This window comes from Sinohyriopsis cumingii, chromosome 15 (genome assembly GCF_028554795.1).
Source record: "Sinohyriopsis cumingii isolate HCF-2022 chromosome 15, ASM2855479v2, whole genome shotgun sequence".
Lineage (NCBI taxonomy): Eukaryota > Metazoa > Mollusca > Bivalvia > Unionida > Unionidae > Sinohyriopsis > Sinohyriopsis cumingii.
Window position 1 is genome coordinate 71,011,369 of NC_142975.1, and position 20,863 is coordinate 71,032,231.

The following is a 20,863-nucleotide window of genomic DNA, read 5'->3' on the forward strand; positions in this document are numbered from 1 at the left end:
CCTCCCACACCCACCCACTTACCATTAATAAATGGTTGGTACCTGACCAAAATATTTTGCAGTTTGCTCTTCAATGTTGAAATTTTTTAAATCTGTTTTAACACCAGATGTTAGGGTAGGGGTACGTAAAGCATTAATGCACTTAGTGCTAATTTATGGTTTACATTGACATGTAGAGTCATGCTTTGTTATCAACCCTGAACAATTTAGGAAACATTTCTGAGGAAATGAAAACCAGTGAAATTAAAATTCATAAAATATTTTTTTGTAATAATAATAAAATAATCTGTTTTATAATAGACTGATATAAAAAAAAAGGTCAACCGTTTATGGCAGAAATATCTTTACATAGATACCCAGTTTTTGAGCAGTTATTAAACATATCCTTGTAAAAGTTATGTGCTGTGGGAATTCGTGACTTGTAGGAATCAGAGGAAAAAGCAAAAGAAAAAATCGGGTAAATTTTGGACACTCATGATTTTTTTTTACTACCATCCGTAATAAACAGTCTTAGTTCCTCAAGTAACCACTGTTCTGAGATCCCAGAGCTACCTTCTTCTTGGTATGGAAGGATTTCATTATCACCTTGTCAGTGGTATAGTACTCATACTCTTTTACCAGATATAGTTGTATCATAGTAATACATTATATGGTCTTGCTAAAATTAGTAACAAGATAATTAAGAGTTACTGGCATTTCAGGTCAATTTTATATATCAAGGGAGGCAACTCAGATTTAGGTAAATGATTTGTCTTTATGGTAGATATATTGTATATTGGACAAAAATATAGAAATGTTTTTAGAAAGAAATTTTTAGTACAGTTCCTCAAATAATGTTTTAAATGTTAATATAAATTTATACGGATAAAGAAAGAAGAAAATGTAGACTAAGATAAACATTATTATGGACAGTCTGTCATTGATAGTGATCATGTTTTAAGTACTCTACATGTATTACCTTTATCTGTTATTCTTTATACATTTTACAAAATTTTAACATCTTTGTTTATATTTTATCTTTTTTGTAGTAATTATTTACATTTATTTTGAATGTTTTGTCATCCAAACTATTTGTGCAATTTTTTTTTTATTTTTTCAAATTTCACCTTTAGATGGCCTGCATAGCCACTTTTTTGTTTAAATGCCACAAAACAGTATATGCATACATAGATACATACATACATACATACATACAATATTTATTATGTGTGTATACATACATACATACATACATTCTGTTTGGTATTGTAACAATGATGGGGAATTGTATTATCTCTTGAGTATTGTTTTTCCATCTGATCTTGTATATATTATCACTTCAGCTCTCCAGGCCATCAGTATTCTCAATCCTTTGATTTTTTTCTACAACAAGCTGCACTTTCTATATTTCTGTTTCAGAAAGGTACTGGGAAATGGACAGCTATTGCCTCCCTTGAATATGGTGTACCTGTCACACTGATTGGTAAGTTATGGTATTTTTTTAAATACTGCCATACATACCAAGGTATGCCACAATTATATTAGGGGCCAAAACTTCATTGTTCTAGGACAGGGTCCTGACATGTGTTTGTTTTTTTACATTTCCATTCTTCAAAACTTAAAATGTATATTTTGTTCTGCCTGATGGCAAGATAACATATTCATTATATTATTATTTTTTAAAATAAAACAATTATCTTGAGATATATGCAAAAATATCAGCTCAAAAGAAAATTACATGGTCAAATCCAACATATAATTATACATAACATATAATCATAGAGAAAAAACTAGCAAATAAAAATTAAATATACATAACATACTTAACACATTAACATAACTCATCAATGGCATTTTTTTTAAATAAATTTTTTTCTCCAAAAGCTTGATTTGGTCCAAATATCTTTCACAATATCCCATTCGGCCACCATGCTGGCATATATGACACATATCATTCATGTGATTAAAGGAACATAAATATAATTTTATTTGTAAGATTCAGTTTTAATTTTTGACAAATACATCTGTTTCATAAAACAATAAATAATTTTGAATTATTTTGACATGAATAATGAAAACATGGTGTTAATATCATTAAATTCATAACAGTATTGCTCAGAAATTTCTGTACATTTCATATTGACAGAAACTACTTAAGTACTGGTAGAGTGAAAAAGTAAAATTGTATGTAACATCATAAAAAAAAATACCATGGTATACTGGTAATACTGTGCACCTCTAGTACGTTGTTACTGCTCAGTGCCAAAAGATAATAGCGGTGTTTGTCTAGTTCAGTGCTGTCCACAGGCTGGTTTTAAATGGTCCGCCAGAGCTCAAACAGCTATATAGTCATTGCTTTTCAGTTTTCTGCTGCAGCCCCTGGGTTCAAGAAAAACATTTTTCAGTGGCCCATGGTGTCAAAAAGGTTGGACAGCACTGCTCTAGTTACTGGTCTTGCTTGGGGAAAAAGAAAGTTCTTTGTGAAAAGAAAACTGTAGGCAAAGTTGCATTCAAAATGCATACAAAATAGAGATACTTCCCAAATTTGTCTTTTGCATGTAATTTATATGAGTAATAAAATAGTCTTAATTTCATGTTAAATGAAGAAACCAGCAAAGAAGTGAGTGGATCAGAGTATGAAATATTTATTATTATTATTGGTGTAGTTTTTTAGCTCTAGATCAGGAGGCCTTATAATATGGCCCTTTGTCCATCATTAAGTGTCTGACATCCATTAGTTCAAGTTTGTAATTGCTACTACTTCTAAACTGCTGGTCGAATTGTCATTAAAGTGTACTCCAGGCCTGTACAACTTCCTCTGTCATACGGGTCAGATTATGACATACCTATATGATGTTAGTGTAGTCTGCGACACTATAACTGTGTCATACAGGTCAGATTATGACATACCTGTATGATGTTAATGTAGTCTACGACACTATAACTTACATGAAGATTCATATTTAATGTTTTGCATTGCTGTGACAGGCCCTCTTCTTTACTATCTGATGTGTATCTTCATTCAGCTTAATGATATATTTTTTCCTGGCATTTTTAATGTTGAGCTGTCCTTTCTTATGATGGAATTCTTTAGATCCATTGCAGTCAACTACTTTATGTCCCTAGTATTGCAAGAATGACCATAATGTTTAGAGGAATGCATTTTTTTGTGTTTAGAGAAACATTAGTCATAATTGCTGACCACGTTATCATACCAAACCACTGAATAGTAAGAATGAGTGAAAATTCAATTAATATGTGTCATGGCAGGGGCAGGAGTAAAGAAAATGTGAGTCCCCACTGTTAGTGACATGTGGATATGGGAATGTAAAATATCCCCAGTTCATTCTCCTCCATGTTGCATAAAGTGACTGACAGAGGCAGTCATGGCAATGGCTCAGTGATTAGCTTGCTAGGTTTGCAACTGCAGTAGTGTGAGTTGAAATTCTGCTTTTGGATCAGCCCAGGTTGGCTCACATGGCATGGCCTTGGGACAAGGCACTTTACCCCATTTACCCTGGCACTAAAAAACGTACTTGAAAATTTTTTCAATATGTGCATGTCAGGTGTGGGTAGCAGGAGGAATAACAAAGGACCAGTCAGAAATATAATTTCAGTTTATATAAATTACATGCACTGTGTCACTTTAGTTTGTGGATTTAATTTTGTCAAATAATGTTTTAATATAGAAATAAAAATGACAAAATACTAAGTTTTCATATTGCTTTTATTCATCCATTTATGTCGTATATTTGATGGACCAGTTCAGGTACAATGTTTTTCACAAAAAATTTTCAGCTAATTCAGCTAATGAAGTTTTATGAGTTTGGTCATGGAGTCCTTTGGTGTACCATGTTATTATGAGTTTGGTCATGGAGTCCTTTGGTGTACCATGCTGTTATGATTTTGGTCATGGAGTCCTTTGGTGTACCATGCTATTATGAGTTTGGTCATGGAGTCCTTTGGTGTACCATGCTATATCTGAAATCACTTGAGAGAGCTGTTTAATTTTTTAGTGTTGTACTTTGCAGTGATTGTACTTTTCAGTGTTATTCTTTGCAGTGATTGTACTTTGCTGTCTTCTACATTGCAGTGTTGTTGTTTGCAATGGTAACCACTCTGGTGGCCTAGTGGTTAGAGTGTCCCCCGGATGTGGGAGGTTGTATGTTCGAACCCTGGCCCAGTCATACCAAAGACTTCTAAAAATGGTACTAATAGCAGCCTCGCTATGCACTCACCATTAGGAGCCTGGTTTCAGGATAATGTGACTGGGTGGGACATCATGCTGCATGTCTGCGGCATGATGCCCCAGTGCTAGACATCTCTTTAAACTGACACACTGTGCAGACATCATAGTGATATGACTGGAAAATCGTTAAAGCTATATTAAATTAAAAATCCAAATCACAGACACAGTCTTTGCAATGGTTATACTTTGTTTTGCAGTGTTGTACTTTGCCATGACTGTACTTTGCAGCGTTTGTGCATTTGCATTAAACATTGTAAAAATATGAAAAAAACAGGGGTTTTAATATTTCACTTTGTAACTATTTCATTGTAGGAGAGGCAGTCTTTGCTAGATGTCTATCTGCTCTGCAAGAGGAAAGGGTTCATGCTAGCACACAGATTAAGGGTCCTGAGAACACCAAGTACACAGGGGACAGAAAAGCCTTTATTGAGGATGTTAGGAGGGCTCTGTATGCTTCAAAGATTGTTTCCTATGCTCAGGGGTTCATGCTAATGAGGGAAACAGCCAAAGAATTGGGCTGGAAACTCAACTTTGGAGGAATTGCACTAATGTGGAGGGGTGGATGCATTATCAGAAGGTACTCACATATTGATATTAACTGGTGAAAAATAATTAACATTGACTGACACGGACTGAATATGGTTGACGACTGGAAAATAATAAGTAAAATTTATTATTTTGGGATGTTCACTTTTGTAAAGTTAACAAATTATGTGCAACAAATATTGCAATTATTATATTACCACATCATTGATGTTATGTCACATGTTAGGAGAAGAGTTCTGTCTCCAAATACATAATAAAAAAAGAAAAATGTTAGTCAGTAGCTAAGTAATCACAAAAAGTCCTGAAAAAGAAAATGATATAGTCTATGAAAAGAAAATCAAGACTTCTTCAATCTAATTGATTTAAGACCTGCCTTAATTTTCCAGCTTGTAAGTTTTGTTGTGAAAAACTGATGTGATCTCTAGAATTCTACCATAATTAACAAAAAGAGTCACTCCCCAACATACACTTCTCTTTACTGTTTACTTGTTTTCAGCCTTTGGGTTTTTTAACTGCTCTTTCAGCAATTATTTTATGGGCAGTTGTCAATGGTATATTTTCGTACGTTTCTGTTCAGTGACCCATACTTTGGTATGGATATTCAGCTAAGAAAAACACAAATAATTGGTTTTAAACCGGTACATTTTTAGGTAATTTTCGATCTTTTGGACCTTTTATTACATAAAAAATGCCATTGTTTTTTAAATTAAAGAATCAAAAATTTCACAAGAGATCACCCTTAAGTTGCAACAACTTGTGACTAGAGATGGAATAGACCACAAATATACACTTTATTTGTTTTTGCACCACCCCCACCCCCCATACACCCCCCACATCACCCCATCCCTATTATGTCCACACATCTACTCAGCCTCCTAAGACATTAGCATTAAGAGGTTAGTGTTAGGACTGATGATCCTGGTGTCAAGATAATGTGACTGGGTGGGACATGATGCTACGTGTCTGCAGCATGATGTCCCAGTGTTAGACATTACTATAAACTGCAACACTGCAGACATCATAGCAGTACGACTGAAAAATTGTTAAAGCTATGTTAAAAATCCAAATCACACACATCTCTGACCCCTACCCCTACCCCTCCTCCCATGGGTGCTGCATCCAGGATTCAAATCTTCTCATCTACACATTCTCTCAGACATTTTAAACAAATATGATTACTTGCCTCCGTCATTGTAGATCAAGTAAAGTTTACAAAGATACATGACCAATCATAATACATCTGTAAGAGTGCAAAATACCCTTGTCAGCCCTATGGTAGTACAAGACATGAAATACCCTTGTCAGCCCTATGGTAGTACGAGACATGAAATACCCTTGTCAACCCTATGGTAGTACAAGACATGAAATACCCTTGTCAGCCCTATGATAGTATGAGACATGAAATACCCATGTCAGCCCTATGGTAGTACGAGACATGAAATACCCTTGTCAGCCCTACGGTAGTACAAGACATGAAATACCCTTGTCAGCCCTATGGTAGTACAAGACATGAAATACCCTTGTCAGCCCTATGATAGTATGAGACATGAAATACCCATGTCAGCCCTATGGTAGTACGAGACATGAAATACCCTTGTCAGCGCTACGATAGTACAAGACATGAAATACCCTTGTCAGCCCTATGGTAGTACAAGACATGAAATACCCTTGTCAGCCCTACGGTAGTACAAGACATGAAATACCCTTGTCAGCCCTATGGTAGTACGAGACATGAAATACCCATGTCAGCCCTATGGTAGTACAAGACATGAAATACCCTTGTCAGCCCTACGGTAGTACAAGACATGAAATACCCTTGTCAGCCCTATGGTAGTACGAGACATGAAATACCCATGTCAGCCCTATGGTAGTACGAGACATGAAATACCCTTGTCAGCCCTATGGTAGTACGAGAAATACCCTTGTCAGCCCTATGGTAGTACAATCAAGCAGTTTGCCCCTGACTCAACTTTGATTGCTCCAGTCATTACAAATGTAAATAGTCAGTCAGCTTAAACTAAACTGAGCAAGCTGTAGATGGAATTGTGTGGTATACTTTTATTTGCTTTCCCATAATCACAACTGATATTAATTTTAGCAGGTAGGCTAGGAAAGACTTTAAGCTGTTTGGATTTTACCAACGGTTGATGAAGATGGGCACAACTTTTTTATGTCCCTAACTGTGTGCATGATCATGTTTTCCAGTGTAGATCAACAATGGGGATATGTCCCTAATTGTGTGCATGATCATGTTTTCCAGTGTAGATCAACAATGGGGATATGTCTTTTATCTTGTGACAACTACCTTTCTTCACATGACCTTTTATTTTGCAATCACAATGGATGCTGACTGGCAAAAATTCCCCCATTTCCATCATCACTCAAGTGTTCTTGCACAATAGTCATCTTAAACATTATTGGAACATATTCACATACTAAAACAAGAAGCAGTTAAAGTTAGTATCCTGTAACTATGACATTTTGTACTGATCAGCCTCACTACATGTACAGATTCTGTATTACATTTCCAAGTGAAAAAGTTGTAATTGTGGTTTTTCTTATTTTTCTTCTGTTATTATTCTGAAATGAAAATAACTGAGGTCTGTTTTATTTTCTTTTGCCAGTTTCATTTAATTTTAGGAGCAAAACTGGGCTTTACTTTTGGATCTGTTGGCATTTATATCATTGCACAAGCTGTTTTCAATACACAGTTCAGAAGTTGTGTATTGCCATTATCTCTTGACAACCATTTGAATGCTGATATGTGCTTAAACATCATGTATAAAAGTTGCATTAGTACTCACAATATGCTATTCTGTCTTTGCTGCTAATCCTTCAGTAAGCATCATTGTCAAATCGAAAAATCCCATTTTCAGTATCAATATCAGAATATTGCATCACACACTTGGCTAAGCCAGTTTGGAATATTCCTATCCAACACAAAGGCATATAAAGGATTCTGTTACTGTTTCATGTTATTCATTTCTTTTCTGTAATACTGAGGTTTCTCTTATATTAAATATATTTTATTACAGTTCTTTGATATGTATATGTTTTGCCTGTTTATTCATTTCCAGTGTGTTTCTGGGTAACATTAAGCATGCCTTTGAGAAAAATCCAGATCTGAGTAATCTCCTCTTAGATGACTTCTTCAAAGCAGAGATACAGAAATGCCAGGTAAGAACACAGCATATCTCAACAAAATTTACATTTGCAAACAAATCATGAATTTAGCAAGATTCAAGATTTTATTCACATTAATGGTTTAATGCTAAATATCCTTTGTTTTTCATTCCAAGACCAACTGACAAGCCATGGCTGTTGAATATGACAACTATACCTGACACAATTTGACAGTAATAGTCACTTTCTCTTATAAATGACTGCCAACATTATGAGCTTTTGCATGCATCTTTATCACATTGTGTTTTCACTTTTTGGAAGTTTTTTGTAGTGGTTGTTTTTAATTTGCTAGCACATCCAGGAGCACTGCAGTTCTTGTATTCTTGAGAATTTCAGATCCTATCAAATTGATAAAAATTTGTTTTGTTGAATACACAAATGACAAAATTTGTATGGTGCAGTTAAGCTGAACTTGCTGTTTTTGTCAGAGTCTCAAATGTAAAATATTATGGATTACTGTATATAATTTTTACTTCAACTCTCAGTTCCTCATTAATTGTATGACCACAACAATGATTATGAGATCAATCTACTTCAGCATAAATGTTAGATGAAAAATAATGTATGATTAATCATGATGCCTATGGGTATGATGTCGGTGCATTTTTCTGATGAAAAACCTACATACGGTTTAATCCATTGATGATTTCATGAATAAATACCATTTCCATTATCCTCTCCATTCAATCAAGAGACAAAATATAAAACAGTTTAAAGAATTCAGGGTACAAGTTTTTTCGTTTACTGTGAAATGCGGCTGAATTCTTGCATTGATAAGTTTATGCTGCATTTAGATGAAAAGAGAAAATGAGAATGTATAGTTTAATCATTTTGTATTTGGGCATTGACAAGTGTATCTTCCAACAAAACTGAAGAAATTAAGATCTAGGTATGGGGTGTATCAATAACTGAAAACAGTTAATGAGTGGGCATCTTGTATAAATTTTACTTTTTTGTGTGCTTTTGTGTTAAAACAAGCTAACTAGCAATTTAATATCTTTGCTGGCACTAAAATTTATACTCGCTTATAAGTCAAATCCAACTGCAAATGACAGACGATAATGCATAATGCACCTGCAGAACAGGGTCTGTGTTGTTTGTTCTTCTGATTACATCTGACAACCTGCATGCATAGAATTAGATCTGCCCATGCATTATGTAACACCAGTTCTGGGTCTGTGCAGTTTGCAATTGGACTTGACTTATAAGTAAGAAATGTTTTAGGATATGCTTTAATAGGTTTAATGGACTTTAAATCCAATCACCTGTATGAGTTTAGGAGCTTTATTAGTGCAATAGTGATACATTTGCAGTGTTTCCCTTTACGCACATTTGTGCGTCAGGGACGCACGCTGGAGAAAATTGACGCACACATTTTGTTTCTGTGCGGTTTTTTGACACAAAGGATTTTCATAATGTGATCAGGATTTATTTAATACCCAATGCAGTGGACAATGGATGGCATCATATATACTTCGAGCATAGGCATTGACTGGTTCCCCGCTTTGTTTGTTCCTTGTCTTGCGCTCCTCTATTCGTATAACAGAGTGCAACGCAGGGAACATTCGAAACAATGAACCAGACTAGCATAGGCAATATTATGACGGAGTAGCTTCTCCTAATCTCGCGAGCTCTCACGCGATTTCCATCGAGCTCAGCAAGCTGTCATCTAAATGTTTAATCTCAATGCTTGTTGCACAAGAAAGTGATCTCCAGATTAAAATGACGTGCACTAAAAATCATTAGCGAAGAAAGTGAAAGAAGCAGAACACAAAAGAGTAACTGTGGATCTAACTTAAATGAAAAATGGAGAAAATAATACCCTTGACTGGAATACGGTATTCATACATTAGGATTACCGGTGTGATTTTATGATCGTGATTGCGAATACTGCAAAAGTGAATAATCCTTTCGTGAAAGGGTTTTAGAATTTTTTTAAATCTGCCATCGTTTGCCACAAGATATCTGGAGAACACATTATAACCCAAGACATTCTTTCACAACAAAGAAATCAGTAAACTTGCATAGACAAATGCGTTATTAGGATTACAAAGTCAGCAGGTCATTGCAGATTTTGTTGGTTTTTAACTTTGCTGCAATAAAAGATAGATCTTAAAGTTCAAGTGTAACTTATTAGAAAGAAGATGAATCACTATCCTCCTTGATATTTGGATAAATATGTTCTAGGACGAAGTACAATGAAACCAATGATAGTACACATTTTATGAAAGGCAGTAATGTGACTGCCATTTGTTTAAAAGATTTATTTGGTTTTTTTGTATTGGCTTTTATGTACTGTGTTGGGCTATAATATTGCTTCATAATGATTATAAGGAGACTGTTAAAAGTACAACTTTAAAACAAAGATGAACTAATAAAATTATTCTTTGAATGGACAATGCATTTGTTTGTTAATTGTGCATGTTGGTTTATTTGTATGTTTAGAGAGAAAAAGAGAGAGAGTATGTTGTGCAAGTTGCAATATTCTATTTCAAGCTGTAAAAGTACAAGTCATATAAAAATTTGTCAGTACATTTTTGACCCCCACATTTTTTATTTGACCCCCAGTTCTGACACCAAGGTTTTTTTTTTTACCCTCAATTTTACACCCCTGGGGGATACACTGCATTTGATTTGCACCTCTGCATTCTTTGGTTTATTCACATGACTTAGCTCTGATATTGTTGCTTCAAGTCGTAGGACACTATAACAGTTATAAGTAATATAAATACCTGCTGTTTTTCTCTACTTGTACATCTTTTTTACATATGAATTTTTCAGTACAGTGTGATATTTTATGTATTGTTATGTGCTCATTGATGCTTGTGCATGTCTTAATTTTCACAAAAACTCAATTTTTACGTCAAATTATTGTCACAAACTATATATAGTACATAACTGAAAGCCTCATGGTTATTTAGTTCCTGTAACTGAGTTACCTTTTCTAAAGAAACTCATTATTATTATTGTAACTGACAATTGGACAATAACGCACCGGTGGCCTAGTGGTTAGAGCATCTGCCTTGGGTGCAGGAGGTCGTGGGTTCGATCCCTGTCTGAGTCGTGAAAAATTTTTAAAGCTACATTAAAATCCAAATCACACACACACACACAATAATGGGTGTAATTTTTTAGAATTTGATTGTACATACCCTTAAATGGCAATTTATTCATCCACTTACCTTTGGAAGGTCATATTTTACATGTCATGTTTCACCAGAATTTCATAAAATAGAGTTTGATAGTGACTGAACATGTTTAACAGACTAATGAGCTGGAAACCGACTGTTCTATTCATGATGCACTCTTTCAGGCCTCATGGCGACGAGTAGTAGCTTCAGCTGTCCAGCTTGGAATTCCCACTCCAGCCTTTAGCACGGCCTTGGCCTTCTTTGATGGGTACAGATCTGCCAGACTTCCAGCTAACCTCATACAAGTGAGTGCCAGTTGTAGTACAGTATATTCTAATATAACCCACTTCCAGTGCTCCCTTGCCTTAAAGACCTTCTTTATAATACCACCACTCTTACAATACAGGAATGGGTGTGGATGGCATAAATTGGTCAAATTTTTTTCTGTTACTGCTACTTAATTTAATTTCACTTGGTTTTAATACTCTACTGTTGAGAAGCAATTAAACTGTCGAGTCCATTCATTGTCCCTCTTTGATTGGTCATAAAATTCAATTTTCACAAATGTTTCATTTTCAGATGATTGAGAGCCAACCCTCCTTTGATAGGTTATTTTTTGGATAAACTCCAAATATTTCTGTTCGAATTTTTTATGGTATGGTTCAGATTATTTGCCAAATTCTGCATTAGTTTAAAGTCAGGCTCTTAGGAGTAATCAGCAGACAGGTAGTGCCCAGTAGATTTAGCAGCATAAAAGAGACAACGTGATTGATTCCCAGCCAGGGTTTCATTGTGTTCATTAAAATGTTGTTTTACCCTGACGATTGCACTTATTCGCTGTTTCGCTGTTATTGAGCACATGATTATTTTTATTAGAATGAGTAATCCTTGTTACTGGCCATTAGCTACAACTTGACTGCCAGTTACAATAGATGTAACATCCGTTTTTCTGTGAAATTAAAAATTTGCATTTTGGTTGGGCCAGAGTTTGAACTTCTCGTTCAACTCAGTTAGCATAAAAAATGTTATATTTGTCTTTTAATTTTATAATATTTCAGTTTTATGGCCTGTCTTTGTAAATCGAGCAGACTGTAGGTTTACATCAGAAAACACCAATTTTTGTCCAATACAAATTAGTGGGAAAGCGAAACATAGCAGACTTATTTGGCTCTGGCAATAGCTGCAGTTTCTTCAGCATTTGGTTAAAGATTTTCACTTTCATATATTTCCTTGATATAATTTCATCAGACTTGGCATGAATCATTATAAAGCTAAAATAATTCATGCTGCAGCATCCTTGGTTACCCTTAACCCTGGGGGTCAAGGTCACAGTCATACAGAATTTGTGTTAAGGTTTTGGGTAAAAAAATTTGTGTAATAATATTTTTAAGCATGGTGACAAATTTGCGTCATATATGGCATTATGACCATTCCTTCCTTTGACATGCTTGCTTACCTCAGTGACCTTGGTTTCATGGTCAGTCAAAAGGAGAAGGTTGGATAAAGGCCAGTTTTGGCCCCCAGTTGGCAGTAAATTAAAGTATTTGCTAGAGTATCTGTTATTGTTATACAGCAATCACTATATGTCCAATGTAACACAAATACAGATGACATAATGAAACACTGTGAAACGAACAGTTGCCTGTGTTCATATACTTTTCCTGTGTCTTATGAACCTCACATTTTGCCATATTTTTGCATCTTCAAGGTCATCCCAAATTACCAGCACAGTCAAGAATATATTTGATTTCCCTTTGGAAAGACACTTTTTTGGTAACCATCTAACACGTGCAAATTTCATACATGTGTTCTTGTTTCTGATGATCAAATTGAGATAAACTGCATTCTTGGCTTGCACCTTGTGATGTCCATTATCATATTAAACATTATTAAAAGGGGTTCGCATGCTCACAAGACAAGTGTTACCATATGAGTTTTAAATTCAACACCGTTTGACCAAGTTTTATTTTGAAATACAAAGGTTTAGGGAATCTAGACTGCATGCTCATCAGGGAAATTGCTATGCAAATCTGGATTCTCATAATAGGCCATCTTTAATTTCCAAATAATTTAATATAAAGTTTACAAAGATCAAGGGAAATAAATGCATGAATATGCAGGAGACTAATGGATAATGTAATTTGTTGAAATTTTTATGATCTATAGGTGCATGCTACATTTATGAAACATCTTTACATGATCATGGGACTGGGGAGGGGGGGTCCTCTCCAGATGGATATATGTTTTCCTTACACTTATTTGGGTTATGTTATGTCATTGTATCCCCTAGGGGTGCAAGACTGAGAGTCAAAAATCACCTTGGTGTCAAAACTGAGGGTCAGACTGAGTTAAAAACAAACTTTGGTATCAAAACTGGGGGTCAAATTAAAAATTTGGGGGTCTCTGAAGCGCAAATGTGGGTAAAGGGAAACACTGTATGTGATCAGCATTCAGTTTTAGCCATAAATGATGCAAGGTAAGGTTTCAGCACACATTTGGGATGGTTAGGACTGTAACTGACATAGTGAACAAGATATCTCAAAGCAATTTAACGAATTGAGTCCTAATTGAACATTTAGATCCTTTAATATGGTCCCAAGCTATAAATAGATGGTGTTGACTGTGACTTCAGTTTCAAGGGCACAGGGTGATGCATCCTACCTAATGAATGAATTAGCTTTTGTACAAGTAAATAATGGCAGCTTGTAAGCAAGAAGCCTTCAGAATGATTTGACCAGACTGAATAAATTTGATATCCATTTGCCTTAACGGGATCCCAAGACCTGGTAAACATTTCAGCAAATTGTCATGTTACAGGGTGGCATTAAGTATGCAGGTTTGTGCACCATGTATGGGTGAGAGAGGCCTACATAGTGTACAGGCATGCTGTCTCCTGAACAATGAAACCGAACCTGACCTAATTGCATAATTAGATGCCTGTACTTTATCCCAAGACCTTATTAGGTTCTGGTGTTCATGACATAATCTTCAAGAATACAGGAAATATTATTTCCAAGATGTCTTACATACAAATGAACATCCACTCCTTTGCACAGTATATCAACTAGTGGTAGACTATCTGTTTTATTAAACACGTTAATATCATTAATCCTTCATCTGTGTGGATTCAGTATAGGGTGTTCTATAGAATTTGATGATGGGGGCGGTGCGTCAAGCATATGTATGAAGGTGGGGGGTGTCAAAAAGTATGCATGTGTACAGGGAGGAGGGAAGGGGTCAAGCTTTGCCAGATTTTTGCATTCGTACTAAATGGATGGCCCATTAATAATGAGGGACTTGTGTGTATCACACTCTTGATAAGTTGCATTTCAGTTCATTCACCTTATTTATGAATTTAGCATTTAAAATTCGTTGTTTATTCCCAGGCACAGCGAGACTACTTTGGAGCCCACACATATGAACTTTTGGACAAGCCAGGAAAGTTTGTACATACCAACTGGACTGGTCATGGAGGTTCTGTGTCATCTACAACTTATCAAGTCTAAATTCTGGATACCAGTCTATCATCCAAATGCTGTTGCAATAAACAAGGATGTATTTGAGCTATATTCTGATATACAGTGAGATCTCTCAAAACCGAAAACCCTTCAAACCAAACTAACATTTTATTTTTCAAGGGATATAGGTTTACTACAGTTCTATAATTTCCTCAAAGAATGAAATTTGATCAGTTATGTCCCCTTATGTATGCATGAATTTTCATTTCTTTTCAGTACATTTTTTTGATTGTACTTGAATATGCATGTTTTGTCCTCAGAAGAGAACTCAATTTTTGGATGCTTCAGTTAATGTTCAGACATCTTCACCTGCATGTAATGATGATTGACAGTCGTAGATATTTTATCCTTTGAAGATTATTTTGTTTGAGTTTACCAGTCTTCAAGAATATTTTTGTATTGGTCTTTGTTAGCAAAAGTTTTAAAGCCAATGTCACATGCTTTAAATTTTTTTCCATGCCATTTCAAAAAGAAATCTATTCAGATATGTACACTATGTATCCTCTTATGAATTAGGTACAACTGCAAACTGTACAGACCCAGACATGCTAGCAGATCTTGGTCTAGGCAGCTTGTTAGGAGTAATCAGTAAAACAAAAAACATAGACCCTGATCTGATGGTGCATTATGCAATGGCTCTTCAGGGTCTGCATTGCTTGCAGTTATCTAACTTATATGCAAGTATATATGGTAGTATACATGCCCTAATATGATCAGATGATAAGTAAATAAACATTAGCTAATATGTTGTACTCCCTGTGCACATTTTAGCATATATTTGACTCCAAATTGCCTTTGAAAATTTTCACACTGTTGGCTGGCCACATGTTTTTATGAAGTTTTGATCTTGAGGGCTTTTATGTAAAATGTTCACTTCAGGCCAAAACAGTTAGAACAGTTTTGGTGTTCTACATTAATTTCACTGAAATTAAAGAAGGATGAGTAGACCATACAGATATTTCATTTTTAAGTCGAATTGGGTTCACTAGTTTTCATCTTGAGATTTGTCACTGTATTTTTGTTGTGAATGACCAATCAATTTCTTTTCTTTTTTCTTAATATATAGTTCTTATATAGTTAGCCTACAGCTAGTTTTGTTGAAAAGACAATTATACATTTTATTTTTTTACACAAGTTAATTAGATTTTCACACTGGTAATTAAGGAATAGCAGCCTTTTCAGCAAAATATATTTAATATTGGAGATATTAGTCCACTTTCTTACTGATGGTGCAATAACCAATCATTTACTGCTGAGTTGCAAATTACTCAGAAATCTTTTTTGGTTTCCAAGAATTTGATTATATTGTTTGACTGGTAGTGGGAGTTTTGTTTCACACACAGTATTTCAAATATAAATATGGAGGTAATAAACACCCGCAGAAGAAATAAAGCCTAATTAGAGTGAGAGATATGATTGAGTGAGATTGTTGTTTATATTGACTTGTATTTTAAATACCACAAATGCACAGAAAGTGAAGAGAGTAAATGGCATGAATACATGTATTATTAGTACATGTACGTAATTAAACACTGAAGCTTGTCATATTTGTGAGTTTATGACTGAATACTTACGTCATTAAAGACTATCAAACAAACCACAAAGGTCATGGATTCAGTACCCACCCAGGCCAGCCTGAGTTGGACACCTCGGTATGCCCTTGGGAAAGGCACTTATTTCTTATTCCCTTGGCATGATGCAGCTCATAATGTCTTAAAACCAACAAATCAAATATGTAATCTCGACACAATATAATGGTGTACCACAGATACATACTGACGAATAAAATGTACCAAGACCAATATTATAATATTACTAAATCAACATTGTTACCACTGCATAAGAGACAGTCTCATATAGTGTGTTATTTGCATAACAACCATGCTGTTCACATCCTCTAATACAAATATGCAAGATAAATGGCAAATAAATGGTATGCATATTAACGGATTTTTTTTTATAAATGAGAGAGAAACGGTTGGTGGATGAAAATTGTATGCAAATATTTTAGATATTCAGATAAGTTGTATACATTTGCATGAGGTCCACTGTAGCTGGTCTTGCTACATAGAATTGTGATATGTCATTTGTGCTTCTTTCTTCGGAAGCCATTCTTGACACAAATTAATGTACTGTACATTTTTTAACAAATTAATTAGATCATCTCACTGGTCAAGGAGGATTGATGCTGGTTACAATTTGCCAAGTAGAAATCCACAGATAACAGAATGCTTTTCTACTTGAATGATCAGAATTTAAACCAGATCCATTTTTTTTTACATAGCAAGTTGTGTTGCATATAACTATAATATATTTATGTTTATGCATATTAAATGATACAAGTATTGATGCAGGTGAATAAATGATCATTATTATCTGGAGATTAGTTGGATTTTCTCACTGTACTAGATACGGTTTGTATTGTCCAGTCTTGACCCAAAACTCACTGTACTAGATACAGTTTGTATTGTCCAGTCTTGGCCAAAAACGTTTGTCAGCATATGTTATTTTACTGCAAGGTTCAAATTGTTCGTTCTAAGCTTTTCACAAAATTTTGCAATTTTCACATAAGTATAATTTGTGTTAACATGTACAGATTAAGTGCTCTAGCTTCTCATATTGTTTTACCTTACATAGCGCTAGTTTTAACACAATAGCTTGTCATCAACATCAAGCCGTTATAGTAAACCATGCTGTAGTAAAGTAAGAGTGCTTTTTTTTGACTATGCTTTGAATCACACACTGGTGTGACAAGTTTTCATTCACTGACAGCTTTAACCTTTTTTGGAGTCCTGAATGTTTTTTTCAAAACTCTCCTTTGAAATCATACAGTTGACTTGGTCAAAGGTGTAAATCACTCGTTCGTTATGTTGTGCATGGGAACCATGGACTATACTGCCTTAGAGCAGGGGTCTCCAAACTTTTCAGCCCGAGGGCCACATTAACTATCGAACAGCAGTTCGGGGGCCGACTACACACTCGAGGTCCAATTAAAAAAGAATCAAATCATGGATATTGTTTTTAATTATTTATTTAATATTATTTTATTCAGTTATTATTTAATGACACATTGTTACACTACACATGAACACCTGTATTAGTGGGAATGGTGAAATTGTTTCCTGGATGCCAAAATAGCAGACATTTCTGGCTTTAGATTTGATGTCCCTAACATCAACAGTGACCTGAGATTATCATCAGACAAGTTTGTTCTCAAATTGTTCTTCACGTATTTCATTCTTGAAAATGTTTGTTCACACAGGTATGTTATTCCAAAGATTGAAAAAGTACCTTGATGCAAAAGTTTTGACATTAGGAAAGTCTTCCTTGGGCAAAAACTGGTAAAAACCCACCAGTCCTTCTTTGAACCTGTCCCTAAGGAGGTCATTTGCTTGCAACTCAATGACCTCCAGCTGCAGTTCATTTGGGCAACTGGCCACATCTGCTTCAAATGAGTTTTGAAACAGTCTCAATGTGTCTGTATCTTTCAACATGTCTCTGAACTGTCTGTGGTTGAGCCCATGTGACCTTATTAAATTCACCATCTTCACCACAGGATTCAGTACACTGCTAATGTCCACATATTTAGCACACAAAGCTTGCTGGTGAATAATACAGTGCAGGAACATTGGTTGTAGAATGTTTTTCTCATTACACATCTGCTTCACATGTCCAACCAAGCCTTTCTTTATGCCACTCATGTTCTTTCCTCCATCAACAGTCAGGCAACTGAGGTTAGTCCAGTCCAAGTTATAATCAGCAAATGTTTTTTTAACTCATTGAATATATCCTCTCCGGTAACAGTGCCATACATGCTATGTAGGGAAGCCAGCTCTTGTGTTATGTTCATGTCTTCATCTACACCTCTAATGAACACAAGCAGTTGAGAGGTGGAACAGCTGTCCAGCGATTCATCCATTGCAATTGAAAAATGGCGAAACTTGCTTGCATTTTTCGCTATTTAAGTCACAATGTTTTCACCCATGTCTGCAACACGGCGGGCAATGGTATTTGCACCCAAAGCTACACTTTCAAATTGTTTTGACTTTTCTGGGCAAAGTTCCTCAGCCACCTCCAACAAACATTCCTTCACTACTTCACCATCTGTAAACGGTTTGCCACTTTTAGCCAGGACATAGGCAACTTTATAACTGGCCTTAGTTAAGGATTCATTTTCATTTGAGGATTTACTGAACAATGTCCTCTGAGATGTGAGTTGATTTTGTAATTTAGAAAATTTTTCAGCACGGACTTTACCCTCCAACTGTGCATATTTCTCCTGATGTTTGCTTTGATGATGATGGCGCAGGTTGTATTCTTTCATCACAGCCACGGTTTTGTTGCAAATCACACACAATGCTTTCTCGCCGGATTTGATGAAGAAGTATTTCAAACTCCATTCTTCTTGAAATTGCCGACACTCATCGTCTATTTTTCTTTTCCTCTTCTTGGCCATCACTGGGCACTAAAATAAAGTGAATTCAACATGAATAAATAGTGAAACTGAAAGTATCTTGCACACAATATCACTCAAAAAACCTGATTATGCGAACTAATTTCATCGCAATTATAGCTGCAAATGACCCGAAGCAATTTTTAAAAATTCTATTGATTTTTAAGTTAAACTTACCTGAATATAGTGTGCAAATATATCCACTTATGTATTATAATTAAGGGCCTTACAACAGGAACATTGTTTATAAAGAAGGGCCTTATGAAAGAAACCATGTTATAATGAAGGGTCTTACGACAGAAACAGTTATAATGAAGGGCCTGAAAGTGTTACATGATGATCTAAATATGAAGTTTAATTTACACTTCAAATTCTTCCCATGCTACGGCAACTGTTCTTAACCTTGTGTTGAAGGCATTTTTTATATCTTAATAGAATTTGTGTTTTCATGTGGCAGTTTGTATATTTTTTCATGTTATGCAACAGAATCATTTCTTTTCACTCTATTTCTCAAATTGATTCAACTTTGAACCTGCGTTAACTGTGATCTCCTTAAAATTTGCAAGCAACAGAAATAAGTAAATTAATTTCTCAGCAGTTCTGCTCAAGAAAAATGTTTAAGAAGAGTCCTTTAAAGAAGCATTCCCTTGCAAAAATTTCAAACTTGAGATAATGACATATAATTTTGCGGCTCCCTAATGGATAGAAATGAAGGGTATACCATAAATCAAGAAGAAAAGGCAAAATCCAAGTGGAGACCTGAAACATTGTGTGGATGATTTAGCATTTCAGTGAGATGGGATGTCTCCCAGCACATTGTTTCATCTCATCTTGCACTTGTATCATTATGTTGTCAGACTTGCAACAAGGTCACTGTGTCACATGAAACTGTACACAATGAACCCATAAGTAACTCAAGGGGTTGCATACCAAAATGCTGATAGAATCTGCTGTTAATGTCCAAGTGTCACTATAGGACATTTTGTGCACAACCTACCATTAAGTGTAGTAGACCAAATCAAAACCTATAAGTCTTGTCATAAAAGTACATGCTTACAGTTTAGGGAAAGTGGATCTTGTTACCAAAACCACCACAACAGTAAATCATACCAATTTTAGACAACAGAAGGTTCTTCCAAAAATGCATCAAGCCAAACTGCACAATCAAGATGGATTTGGTTGTAAAATCTTTGTTTTCCATTAGGTGCTGCAGAGAATACCTTTTTAACATGAGATCAAAATTGTTTCTTGGAAATAAAGAATTTGTTGGACAAATATGTACTAGTGTAAAAATGCATTTTGTTTTTCTGTGCATTGTTTTGCTGAGCACATTCATATATATTTTAATGATCTGTTTTGCATATTTCTCTTTATTAATCATGTCTTCATCTTTGCTTTGGATGCCTTGAACTGTTTGATGCCAGCATGATCAAAACTGAATAAACATATATTTTTAATTGTTGATTTGATATTTATTGTTTCATCTTGTTTGCAGATAGAAGGATAATATACAGTAGCTCCATTTGACCAATCTTTAAAAAAAATATTAGGGCACTGTCCACTGGAGACAAAGATGTAGTGGAATCCATATATTGTTGAATGCTGGTAGCACACAAGATACTTCCTCCAGATATATAAGATGCATGCACACTTATTTTGTTAGTTGAACAAGTCTTTTTGAATATTCCATTAAAGTTCAAATGGACAGGTCATTTTTTCAAGCTTTGTCATTTTTTTGCAGCAGTGGCTACAACATTTAGATTTCCTGTTATTGCTTTTACTACCATATTTTGTATTCTGTCAA

General features: G+C 35.1%; 1 protein-coding gene across 2 annotated transcripts in view; it reads left to right on the forward strand.

Annotated features, from left to right (window-relative positions):
• Positions 1–17,617, forward strand: part of LOC149782045 (6-phosphogluconate dehydrogenase, decarboxylating-like) — a 44,342-nt gene extending 26,725 nt beyond the window's left edge. For both annotated transcript variants that reach the window (XM_089933452.1, XM_089933453.1), the window contains 5 exons: positions 1,399–1,462; positions 4,541–4,805; positions 7,852–7,951; positions 11,271–11,393; positions 14,475–17,617. In XM_089933452.1, the coding sequence (XP_089789578.1) occupies positions 1,399–1,462; positions 4,541–4,805; positions 7,852–7,951; positions 11,271–11,393; positions 14,475–14,594 (672 nt within the window). In that variant the 3' untranslated portion in view covers positions 14,595–17,617. The remainder of the gene's footprint in view (positions 1–1,398; positions 1,463–4,540; positions 4,806–7,851; positions 7,952–11,270; positions 11,394–14,474) is intronic.
• Positions 17,618–20,863: the final 3,246 nt, after the last annotated feature.